Genomic DNA, 13,098 nt, shown 5'->3' on the forward strand with positions numbered 1-13,098 from the left:
CACCCAGTTCCCTCTAAGAAGGTCCTGATCTGAAACGCCAGGCCCTGGTCCACCCTCCTCCCCAACAGAACAAGAAAACAACAAATCAGTTGCCATGGAGCCAACTCCCAACTCATGGCGACCCCCTGTGTGTCAGAGTTGAACTGCTCTCTGTAGAGTTTTCAATGACTGATTTTTTGGAAGTAGATCGCCAGGCCTGTCTTTCACGGCACCTCTGGGTGGACTCGAACCTCCGGCGTCTCAGTGAGTAGTCACACACAAACCGTTTGCACCACCCAGGGACCTAAGAATGACAAATGACATTCGTGTAGGTCCCTGCCAGTGGGTTTTGAAACAGGAAAGCAAAATTTAATAGAGGGAACAGTTGACAGAACACTCCTTTATTAAAACCTAAGGACATCGTTATAAAAACTACTGTATATAAAGACAGAAGCAGTGCGACAGCGGTCAGTGTAAAACACATTATTAGTATTATTGTTACATTATATCATTATTATTATTAGGAATATTATTGGTTTTGGTTTTCCTGGTCGTCAGCCCTCAGCGAGAACCTATGCCCGACCCCTTGAAGTCAAGTCACAGCAGAGGGAAAATGTTTCTGCCTCCTCGCTCGCAGCTGGCACGCCCTTGTTGGCTGACCCCATGAGGACACAGCCACCTTTGGGGGGTTCTGCCCTCACCCCCAGAGTCCCCCTAAGTTATTGCACACCCCAGACTCTGACCGAGAGGTTATCTGCCCATGAGAGGTCCCACCAGCTCTGTGTACAACAGGGAGCGCTAGGGAGGAAACTGCTGTGCGGGAGACGGAGGTGAGGTTCTACCAGAGGCTCTCTGGCCACCGGCGGGGGCCCCCGCGTGATGGCAGGCAGCTGCGTCATCTGCAGCTGTCACTAGCGTGTGTGGGGAAGCAGGCCGGGTACGTGCTGGCTGCAGTGGGTCCTGCACATTTTGGAGGGCAGCTCAGGACAGCTCAGGGCACTGCATCCATACCTCGGGGGGCACCACTTACAGCGCAGTCTGTGTAAACAACACCCCTGGAGCCCATGACCATCAATGTGACAGCGTTGTGAGCAGGGCCCCTGGAGCTGAGCACTGTGGCTGTCCTGAATTTTAGTCTGTTAAGGGCAATTGGGTCAGGGCTTTGATACATACATAGGAGTCTAAGGTACAGCGTGACTAATGGTCAAAGTGACATATTCACCAAGCATCTATCTAGCACCGACTGTGTGCCAGGGTTTTGACTAAAAACTAGGGCCTCCAATGCCAGTTCCAAGGTCACTTTTGTGGATAGGATAGTTAAGTATTCCTTATTCCATTTATGAGTCTGATCCTTGCCATACGCACAGCTTAGTCACAAGGGACCCCCCCCCCCATGAACCTGTCACGTTTCCTTACATCTCCTTCTGTAGCCCCCAGATGGGCACTGGGCATGGGACAATGGAAAGCAGTCACCCTCACGCAGCCGGGCCCAGCCAGGTGCTCAGTAATATTTGTTGAGCAGATGAATGAATGAATGAATGAATGTAAGCATGAATCTTTCAGGATTGACCTCTTCTATCTCACCTGCCCACCCCCTTTCAGCATTTGAATTTTTCAGGCCAAGAACCCCAAAGTTGTAAACATTCACTTAACTACCATCCCGTGACGCGTCTGTGCTCAGAGGGGCTGGGAGCCCGCTGTGGTGTCACAGGTGTGCCATGTTTGTTTTCTGGAAGGGCAGAGAGCATGACCCCAGTTCAGTGGTGTGTACCTGGCTGGCAGAAGTGGTGATGAGGAGGCTGCCTACTCACGGGGTGTGGGGCTGCCCCTTGGACCAGGTGGACTCCGCCCACTGCTCGCCGGGTGAGCAGTCTGCCTCTACTCTTCCAATCCCAGATTCCACAGCAACCGTTAGGGGGCCCCACAGACACCACCCCGTGATGGTGTCATGGTCCCATGAGGGCCCCAGGGACACCTCCCAGTGATGGTGTGATGGTCTCATGTGGGGCCCACAGACACCACCCTGTGATGGTGTGATGGTCCCTCAACATCTACAAGAGGTACCCCAAGCCGCCCACCTAAGGCCGCCATGTCAACCCACATCATCACTTTCATCTGTGAAGGCCGCCTTGGGCCTGGCCCTTCCTATCCCTGGGTACCAGTTGGTCATGGTGGATAATTCAAATAAACCAATTTTTAAAAAAGGTCTGTGGCTCTGAGACACTTCTTTTACCTGACAACCTCCAGTAGGAGTGTGAACGGGGAGGGAAGTGAGCCGGGGGAAAGGGCAGGGGGAGGGGGCTGGGGGTCGGGAGGCCATGCCAGCAAACTCAGCCCTGAGGGGACACGGGGCCGGGCACAGCCACACCCACAGCTCCTTCTGTTAGAAATGACCCAAAGAGAGCTTTTGCCTTTCAGGAGAGCTGGGCTACAGTGAGCCCCACGTTTCCCCCACGTGTACACCCCCAAGTCCTCCCCTCTGGCCCTGGAACTGAGTTTGCCCGAAAGGTTTCTCTGGTGCTGAGGGAAATGCCACTCACGCCAGCAGCACCGGCTGTCTACCGCTGTCATGCGGAAGCATCAGACAGCCAGAGGGAGGAGAGCTACCCGCGGAACTCACACGCGTGTGTGCGTGTTGTCAGTTAAGGCCTGTTTCAAGTTGGTAATGGCTGGCGTCACATGTTAGCCTGGCGGTCAGAAGCTTCCGGGATGTCAGGATGAGGCGGTTGCTCCTGTGGGGTGGGTGACTGCAGAGGTTAGTGAAGGGGACTAGCACAACCAGGGCCAACTCCAGGTACTGGTTCTGAACAGAGGCTCGGACACACCCAACAGCCAGCCCGCACACAGACAAGAAGGAAAGCATCAAACTGCTCACGGACAGCACGGTTCTCCGCGGGAAAACGCCCGTACAGCTACAGGGAGTCAGTTACACGGACTGGCATGGGGCCCAGATTCCCCGGGGGTCACGCTGTCCTCATTCTCCTCTCTCTTTTTTCCACAAATTATATGTCAATAGCCAGAAGCTCACAGTAAAAAGTAAAAGTAGGCAGCTTGAAAAATCACTAAAAAACATCTCTATTTGAACGTGTCACTACTTCGTGTCTGACTGGCAGGGACACTGTACTTATTGGCCACAGAGGGATGGGGGTGGGTTTTCGTCCGGGCCCCACAGGACTTTGAGGAGCCCCTTGGCCAAGTGCATTTCCACACAGGGCGTGCCACCCAGGTGCACACTGTTGCTCCCCTCTAACAACTCTGCGAGATAACAGGTGTTGTGCCCCCTGCCCAGGTGAGAGAACTAGGCTCAGAGAGAGCAAGCCATCAGCCTGAGGTCAGCCAGCGGGGAGCAGCAGTGCTGCAGACACATGCTTGCGCCTCTGGACTCTGAATCTGTCTGCTCCACAGACCGCCCGCTAGGGCTGGGTCAGTCTCTGTGATCCTCCCCAGCTTGGCTGCCCGAGAGGGAGCCTGGCCGGCCCTGGGGGCCATTGAGGAGAGAGGCTCCAAAACCCCAAACCAAACCTGTTGCCGTCAAGTCGATTCCGACTCATAGTGACCCTATAGGACAGAGTAGAATTGCCCCATAGGGTTTCCAAGGAGCAGCTGGTGGATTCGAACTGCTGACCTTTTGGTTAGCAGCTGTAGCTCTTAACCACTGTGCCACCAGGGCTCCAGGCAGCAGTTACTCCTGAAAAGACCTTTGGTGGAGCCAGGAGGAGCTCCTGCCAGGCTGCAGACCTCAAGGATGCATGTCTGGGGTGTCCTGCCCTGCTGGTCTCTGTGGCAGCAACCACTGACTCAGCACTCAGGGGAGGGAGGCAAGGCCACCAGCCCTTCTTGGCAGAGGGAGTGCCTTCGTGTGAGCAGCTACGGAGAGTAGCCCAGAACCACAGGAAAGCACAGATGGGAGGTTTTTAAGGATGGGCCGGCCTGACTCCTTCCCCCTACAGATGGGGAAACTGAGGGCAGAGAGGGCAGAAGCTTGCCCAAGTCACACTGCTCTTAGCGGCAGAGACAATGTTGGAATTGGAGTCTTGTGACTCCCTCGCCCGAGGATTAGGCGACTTCCAACTCCTGAGTCTCTGCATGTAGAATGCAGGTGTGGGCTGATCCAGCTGCATGCCTTCACGGCAACTGCTGCTCTGCAAGGACAAGGCCCAGGGGTATGTCCTGGATGACTCAGAATCCAGGGAAAAGGAAGCCATACCTACCTCTAAGCAAGAACCCGAGCAACGGTTCTCCCACTTTGCCTCTGCCAAGCTGTACCCCCGGGCACTGGCAGCACTGGATGGAGGAGGTGGGACTGGGCCCAAGTGAAACACAGCTCTGGGCCTTCCACAGCCTGCCCGTGTGACCTCGTACAAGCCATCTGACCCATCTGAGTCTCAGTTTCCTAGTTCATGGAATGGGAAGAGTCCCTTCCGTAAGGGCTACTGTGAGGATGAAGAGTCAGGGTGTGAGGAAAATGCTTTAGGCCCTAGAGAGTTCTTTCCGCTTTATCAAAGGGCAGGGGACTGTGTTTGTGTGGTGTTACGTGTCTCGCAGTGAACCCCAGAACCTGGGCTCTCTCACCCTCATCTCCTTCCACCCTCACTCTGAGTCCCAGTCATCCTGGCTTTCTTTGGGTTCCTTGAAACCGCCAAGCCTGTTGCTGCCTCAGGGCCTTTGCACTGACTGCTCCCTCTGCCTGGAATACTCTTCCTTCTATCTTTAAAGCCAGTGGTTGGCTCTTATCATTCAGACTGGGCTTAAGTATCACTTCTTCAGAAAGGCCTTCTCAGACCACCTGAGCTTCCCAAAGCCCCCACTAACACTGTGTTTTGACCGAATTCTTGGTGGAGCACTCCACACTGTTGACATATTCCTTATTCCCTATTTCCTCACTGTCCTCTCCCCCAGCCAGCAGGCCAGCACCACATGCAGCGGCCTTGTTCACGGATGGTGTGTGTGCGAGAACACTGGCTCTGGTTAAATGGGATACACGGTTAGGAGGTGACACGTTTACTGGACAGGGCCACCAAGCTAACAATTGGGGGGCTTGGGGATCATGTAACACTGGTAGGGTGACTGTGTCTACACTGGCAGCGTGGCCTTCAGGGATTCCTGTGGTGAGTTCCCGGATGAGGCCCTTCCCCGTGTGTGCTGGGGTGGGCAGGCGGGCCGTGTGAGATGAGTGTTGTGGATGGAGGTGACGGGCACCCACCTGACGTGGAAGGGTGGAGGTGACGGGCACCCACCTGATGTGGAAGGGTGGAGGTGACGGGCATCCACCCGAAGTAGAAGGGTTGCCCAGGCAAAGTGAATGCCTTCCCCCTCCCCCAGGTTTCCATCATTCTTGTCACCTTGTCCGGCAGTGCTCCGTGTGTCTGTCCCTCCCATTAGATGGGGGACTCCCCAGGACAGGGGTGGTGCCTGGCACACAGTAGGAGCTTAATGAGAGTGTGCTGAGTGAATGAGGGTCCTGGGTAGTTGATGATGGATCATTTCAGGTGGTGTCCTGCCCACTGAAAAGGCATTGGGGAGATACTGAAGGGAATTGTGCTGGGGGATCCTGGATCTTTGGTCCCTATGCACCTGCAGTCTCCCCAGTTGGTGGCCCTGGGCACCCCTTCCCTGCTCGGACCTGTTTCTCCAGGGGTCATCCGCATGCACCCCACAAGGTGTTGTGAGGTGAGTGTGAATGAAAGTGTGCGTGGAGAAGCCTAACCTGGCGCCTGCCCCATGGTTATGCCGGAGTCAGGTCCCCTGTTATTACTATTGTTACGGGAAGGAATCCAGAAGAATGATCTTTGACTGGTATTTTCAAATTCCTAGTGGCCTGTGAGACACAGTGAAGACAAACCATCTTCCTTGGCCCAGGACGTCACTGAACCTTGTATATAGTGGGGCCGTGCCCTGTGCATGCAGCCCTGGGTGGTGGGAAAAACTCTCAGCCACAAGGTGACCTGCGCTCCTCAGAGAACTTTGGAGGGAGAACCCCGATAAAAACCAACCAACCAACCAAACAAAAAGGACACCCCAAATCACACACACATACACACACACACACACATGCACGCCCACACTCATAGTCAATATTCTCACACGGATAGGCCCAAGGGGCCACTACTGGAAGGAGAGGAGGTGAGGGGAGTGTCGGTGTTTGAGCCACAGGTACGACTTACAGGTCTCGCTCCTGCTGGCGTTAATCAGCCAGAGGAGCTTTGTGTTGGGTATCCTGAGTCCACCACAGCATCACCTCTCAGCAGCCACCAGCCCAAAATGGGACTATTGCTTGCGGACAGGTGGCCCAGAACCCCTCCCCTGCATCCCCGGCCCCGCCCGAGTTTGCTCCTAATCTTAGAAGTCCGTGGAAGGGGGTTCGGGGCACCGGCAGCATTTCCTCCACTGCTACCACCACCGCCGCTTGGCTTGCTCTTTATCTTGGTTAGGAGTTGTTCTTCCTGGAAGCTGTGCCGGGTGCTCTTCATCTCACCTCCCCCATCCTGAGGCACAGCAAAAAGGTTTTCTGGAGGAAGCAGAAGGAAACAAAATATCACGTGGGGTCACTTCTACAAGGACTCACTGGGGACATTGCTCTCAGGCCTCAGTGCTCGGAGAAGCTGGGTTTTCTCTGAGCAAGGGGCTCATCTTTGACTCCTGGACATCGTGAACCTTGTAACTCTAAGGCTGGGAGAAAGGCAAGAAAGCCTGTTCTCACTGTGGTTCCATACAGTCCTAGTATCTCTGGCACATGCAATAAGACAAGAAAAAAGCATAAAGTGTCAGGTTTAGAAGGCCAAAATGATAATTATTTGCAGATAATTTACATAGAAAATCCAACAGAATCAACAGGTTAATTATTAGAATGAATAAGAGAGTTCAGATATAAAGATATAAAATTTTCAATCTGTAAGGCATTTGATCAACTTACAAAAGTAGACATTGTTCATGTACACCAGTGATCATCACAGTGATTGTATGTCTTGGCTTAGGGAAGTCTCAATTAACACCTGTTTGTTCTGGCATAATTCTTAATAGCGTCCCCCTGCCCCATGAAAGTATCTTGATTTGGATGATAAATTAAATGCTATAACAAAATGGAAACCATTATTAACAGCTACAGATACCATTCATAATAATAATAAAGACCATTATGTATCTTAGAATGACACCACTGGATAGGACGATATCACATAAGCCATGGGAATGAAATCAGGGGGCTCCTGGTACAGGAGGCCAAGAGACCAGTGGGGTAGAGTCCAGAGTATAAAACAGGCCCATGGAGCACATGCAGCTTTGATTGGCAGAGCTGAGTTGCCTTTGCCTTTCTCTTCTTGAAATTGCCTCTAAATAATGAGGGCAATGAGGGACAGAAATTTACCATCTGTGGCAGACACTGTGAATCCCTCTCCTACATCCATTTATAGTGACAATGTGCTCTGTCACAAATACTCACCTTCCCAGGCTCCCTTGCAGACAGGGGAGGCCGTGTGACCCAGCCTGGCCAATGGCAGTGCCACATAAGCAGAAGTCTATTGGGAAGGAGACATGAAGTCCAGAGGAGAATCAGCCATTTTGCAAGTATGAGAATGAAGGACTCTCACTAACACAGGTTGACTGGAAAGCATGGAGAAACCTGTGTTCTGGTGGCAGAACTTCTTATCAGCAAGAAAAATACATGCCATTTGGTTATACCACTGTGGCTGCTTTTCTGCTACTTACGTCTGATTACAGTTCTTAATGCATAAACCATCTTCAACCAAGCTAGGAGGCTACTGAAGCCCCATACTCAAAAGAAGAAGAGCCTTCTCAAGGCAGTGTGTGTTAGCAGGAGAATGGGTAGACATTGATGGAGGGTCTCCAACACAGCCACAAAGCCCGCTTCTCCCAAATGAGTGGTACCCCAAGGTGGGGAGGCAGCCCTTCCCTACTTGCATCAGTGGGGATGTGTGCACCGGCTCCAGGTGGACGAGTCCATGGGCTGCCTCCTCTGCTTCTCAGAGCAAAGTCAGGTCCAGGTAACCTCCCACCACCTGCTTTATTTTTCTGAATAGCATGAAACGCGATGTAGCATATCACATATTTTGCTTATTTATCTGGTTAATGTTTGTCTCCCCCCAACTAGAAAGGGCCAAGGCATTTGTATGTTTTGTTCATTGCTGTATCCCCAGGGCCTAGAACATTACCTGGCACACTGTAAGTGTTTAATACATATTTGTTGGATGAATTTAAAACCAAAATGAACCATTTTTCAAGCATAAAGTCAATAGAAAAACTTTTTGAACATATTTTTTGAATTATAGTTGCCAAGATCCCTTTTAAAATGAATCACTAGAAGATGTACTTAGGTTAACCAGAGGATAAGTGGAGTAACTCTGGCAAGAGCACTGGAAATGAACACAGAATCTATTTCACTATAGGACTAAGTCCAAAACAAACCTAAGGATTGTGACTATTACAGAAAAGAATGAAACAGAAAACACAGAACAGATATAAGTAATAATTGGTAGGAGGGAAAGAGGTGAGAAGGAGGGAGGTAATATAAGTAAACTGACATCTTATTCATTTATACCTAGGTCTAAAGAATCATTTAGAGGTTGAAGTAAAATTGGAGGTAGAAAGGTAAATGGAAAAAAAAAGTAACATAATCAACTAAAATCATTTGGTGAAAGGGATAGAAGGAATGGGAACATAGAAATATTCTAATTTTGACATTCATAGTAGGGAGAAAATAAACATTGTCTAAAGAAATGGAGGACTAAGAGTGTTATATCATATTATAGTTACAAAGATGACTACTGGATCAAAACCACAAGTTTTCCAAATTATCAAAAGACGTATAAACAAAATATAAAACAAAGAAAACACAGAGCATATGGTGAAAGTTGACAACCCCCACAAAAGCTATAAAAGCAGAAGGCATATCATAAGCTATGATGACAGAACTAAGTCCAAATGTATCTGCCATATCAGTAAATGTAAATGAGCCATACAGACTTGCTAAAAGAAAAGAAACAAAAAGACTCTCAGACTGGAACACAAACAAAACCCACTGGAGGTAGAGTGACTCAGAAAGGTTTAATACAAAGAGATGGGAAGAAACATAACAAACAAGTACAAATCAAAAGAAACCAGGTACCTTGACCTGAATATCAGACAAAGCTAAAGTCAGGCAAGAAATATTAAATGAGAAAAGGAAGAGCACCGTGTAAGGAACAAAAAAGAGAGTAATCATGAAGACCTAAAAGTAATGAACGCTTATGCACCAAATAACATAGCATCAACAATCATAGAGCAAGAACGGCTGGAAATTTAGGAAGAAAAAAGACAGAGTATGCTAGTATTAGTATACTTTAATTCACCTCTCCAGCCATTACAGATGAAGTTGACAAAAGCATAAATAAGAATATGTTGTTGTTATTAGGTGCTGTTAAGTCAGTTCCGACTCATAGTGACCCTATGTACAACAGAATGAAACACTGCCCAGTCCTGCGTCATCCTCACAATCGTTGTTATGCTCGAGCCCATTGTTGAAGCCACTGTGTCAATCCATCTTATTGAAGGTCTTCCTCTTTTTCACTGACCTTCTTCTTTACCAAGCATGATGTCCTTCTCCAGGGACTGGTCCCTCCTGATAACATGTCCAAAGTATGTGAGACATAGTCTCACCATCCTTGCTTCTAAGGAGCATTCTGGTTGTACTTCTTCCAAGACAGATTTGTTTGTTCTTTTGGCAGTCCATGGTATATTCAATATTCTTCCCCAACACCACAATTCAAAGGTGTCAATTTCTTCTTTGGTCTTCTCTATTCACTGTTGCATGCATATTAGGTGATTGAAAACACCATGGCTTGGGTCAGGCACACCTTAGTCCTCAAGGTGACATCTTTGCTTTTCATCACTTTTTTTTAAAGATATGGGGAAGCCAAATAATCTAATTAATAGAATAGATGTGTGTATGTGTAAAACAGAATGTACCTTCCGTTCAAACACTTTTTAAAATGCACAAACACTATTAAGCCACAAATAAATTAAATTCCAAAAAAGTAGAAATAGTACAGACAACATCCTCTGATCACAATATTGAATTTAATTAATGTTGAATTAAATTTAAAAATATTAACAGTTAAGACACAAAACAAAGCAAACTCTACCACCAGGCATTTAAAAAAAAACAACAACAAAAAACTGCTTAAAATAACCTAGAGTCAAAGAAGGAATTAAAAATCAAAATTACAGAAGATCTAGACAATAAAGCAAATAAAAATATTACATTTTAGAATTCGTGGGATACAGCCAAGACAATGCTCACAGGAAAATTCATAAACTTAAATACTGATATTAATAAACAAGAAAATACAAATTAACCATCCAATTAAGAAACGTTAGGAAAGAAAGACAAATAAACTCCAGGAAAGCAACTGACAAATTAAAACGGAAATGGAGTTAAAAACAGCAAAATGAAAGAACTAATAAATACATTCAACTTCTGGTTCTTTGGGGAAAAAAATGAAACATTAACTATTGGCGAATCTAATAAACAAAAGGGAGGATAGTATAAATGCAAACATAAGAAATATAAAGGGGAAGTGACTGCTTGGAAAAAGTATCTGTACTTTTGCTCTGTCATTCCACTGCTCCCACAATCCCTTAACCCCTCCAAACAGGCGTTTGCCCCAACTACTCCAGAGAATTTGCCCTTGTCAAGGTCACCAGAGACCTCCAGGTTGCCAAGTCCAATGGCCAATACTCGGCCCTCCTTTTCCTTGTCTTCTCAGCAGCACTGGCACAGGTGATCATTCCTCCCCCTCCTGCTTCCCAGATACCCCAGCCTCTTCTCCTGGGTCTCCTCCTACTTTTCTGGCTGCTCCTGCTCAGGCTCCTCTGCTCATCCCTCCCCATTTCCCAACTCCTCTCAGTCTCTACTCACTCCTGAGGCTATCATCTCATCCCATGGATTTGAACACGATCCCTATGTTGATGGCTCTCCAGCCTCAAACTCTCACCTGAACTCTAAGCTCATATATCCAAACTGTCTACCTGACATCACAATATGTAGTGGACACCGCAAATTTAATATGCCTTGGGCTAAAATCCCAATCTTCCTCTCCAAACCAGCTTTTCCCGCCATTCTCCTGATCTCTCCAACTGCAACTCTGTCCTTCTAGTTGTTCATATCGGAATCCCAGAGTCATCTTTGATCTCTCTCTTTGTGTCACACCCCACACCCAACCCATGAGCAAATCCCATTGGCTCTTCCTTCAGAATTGGCCGTAAGCCCTGCACTTCTTACCTTGGTGCAAGCCAGCAGGATTCTTACAGTGGCCTCCTCACTGCTCCACTCCTTTATCTATTCTCAACACATCGGCCAGAGGGAGTCTGTGAAAATCTAAGCCACATCATCTCTTTCCTCTGCTCAAAAGCCTTCAGTGGCCCCCAGCTCACTCAGAGTAAAAGCCAAAGCACCCCCACCCCCCCGTTAGCTCTCTGATCATATCTCTTACTTCTCTCCCTTTTGCTCACTCCTCTCCAACCTTCCTGGGCTCAATCTTACTGTGGGACTTTTGCACTTGCTTCCTCTTCCTGAAGCTTCTTCTCCCAGATAAAAGCATGGCTCATTCCCTCATTTCCTTCAAGGCACCTTTTTAGTGAGACCCTCCATGACCACTCTATTAAAATCATACTCCATCACAAACTCCCTCCCTGCTTTCACGTTATTTTTCTCCATTTATCAGGGAGGATGGCGAGACTTCCTCTCATGTACTTTGGACATGTTATCAGCAGGGCCAGTTCCTGGAGAAGGACATCATGCTTGGCAAAGTAGAGGGTCAGCGAAAAAGAGGAAGACCCTCAACAAGACGGACTGACACAGTGGATTGACAACAACAATAACATCACCATCTGTTGTTGACGTTGTGTGCTGTTGCGTTGATTTTGACTCATAGTGACCCTGCAAGACAGAATAGAACTACCCTGTTGGGTTTTCTAGACTGTAATCATTATGGTAGCAGATCGACAGGCCTTTCTCTGTGGAGCCATTGGGTAGGGTTAAATTGCCAACTTTTTGGTTAGCAGCCAAGCTCTTAAACACTGGGCCACCAGGGCTTCTTTACCACCACACAACAGTCCATATATTGTTGTTGTTAGGTGCCGTTGAGTCGGTTCCGACTCATAGTGACCCCATGCACAACAGAATGAAACACTGCCCAGTCCTGCACCATCCTCACAATCATTGTTATGCTTGAGCCCATTGTTGCAGCCACTGTGTCAATCCATCTCATTGAGGGTTTTCCTCTTTTTCACTGACCCTCCACTTTACCAAGTATGATGTCCTTCTCCAGGGACTGATTCCTCCTGATAACATGTCCAAAGTATGTGAGACATAGTCTCGTCATCCTTGCTTCTAAGGAGCATTCTGGTTGTGCTTCTTCCAAGATGGATTGGTTTGTTCTTTTGGCAGTCCATGGTATATTCAATAGTCTTCGCCAACACCGCAATTGAAAGGCGTCAATTCTTCTTCAGTCTTCCTTACTCACTGTCCAGCTTTCACACGCATATGAGGCGATTGAAAACACCACAGCTTGGGTCAGGCACACCTTAGTCCTCAAGGTGACATCTTTGCTTTTCAACATTGTAAAGAGGCCTTTTGCAGCCGATTTGCCCGATGAAATGTGTCTTTTGATTTCCCGACTGCTGCTTCCATGGGTGTTGATTGTGGATCCAAGTAAAATGAAATCCTTGACAACCTCCATTTTTTCTCTGTTTATCATGATGTTGCTTACTGGTCCAGTTGTGAGGATTTTTGTTTTCTTTATGTTGAGGTGTAATCCATACTGAAGGCTGTGCTGTTTGAGCTTCATCAGTAAGGGCTTCAAATCCTCTTCACTTCCAGCAAGCAAGGCCGTGTCAGCTGCATAACGCAGGTCATTAATGGGTCTTCCCCCAATCCTGATGCCCCGTTCTTCCTCATATAGTTCAGCTTCTCGGCTTATTTGCTCAGCATACAGACTGAATAGGTATGGTGAAAGGATACAACCCTGACACATACCTTTGTATCCCCTTGTTCTGTTCAAATGACTGCCTCTTGATCCATGTATTGATTCCTCATGAGCACGATTAAGTGTTCTGGAATTCCCA

At 48.1% G+C, this 13,098-nt stretch overlaps 1 protein-coding gene across 1 annotated transcript in view; it reads right to left on the bottom strand.

Moving 5' to 3' along the window:
* Positions 1–6,407: 6,407 nt before the first annotated feature.
* The window catches only part of SHISAL1 (shisa like 1), a 60,878-nt gene continuing 54,187 nt past the window's right edge, over positions 6,408–13,098 (bottom strand). The window contains exon 4 of the mRNA XM_004379998.1: positions 6,408–6,487. Coding sequence (XP_004380055.1) covers position 6,487 — 1 coding nt within the window. The 3' untranslated portion in view covers positions 6,408–6,486. The remainder of the gene's footprint in view (positions 6,488–13,098) is intronic.

The sequence above is a fragment of the Trichechus manatus genome, unplaced genomic scaffold, assembly GCF_000243295.1.
Source record: "Trichechus manatus latirostris isolate Lorelei unplaced genomic scaffold, TriManLat1.0 scaffold00069, whole genome shotgun sequence".
Taxonomy (NCBI): Eukaryota; Metazoa; Chordata; class Mammalia; order Sirenia; family Trichechidae; genus Trichechus; species Trichechus manatus.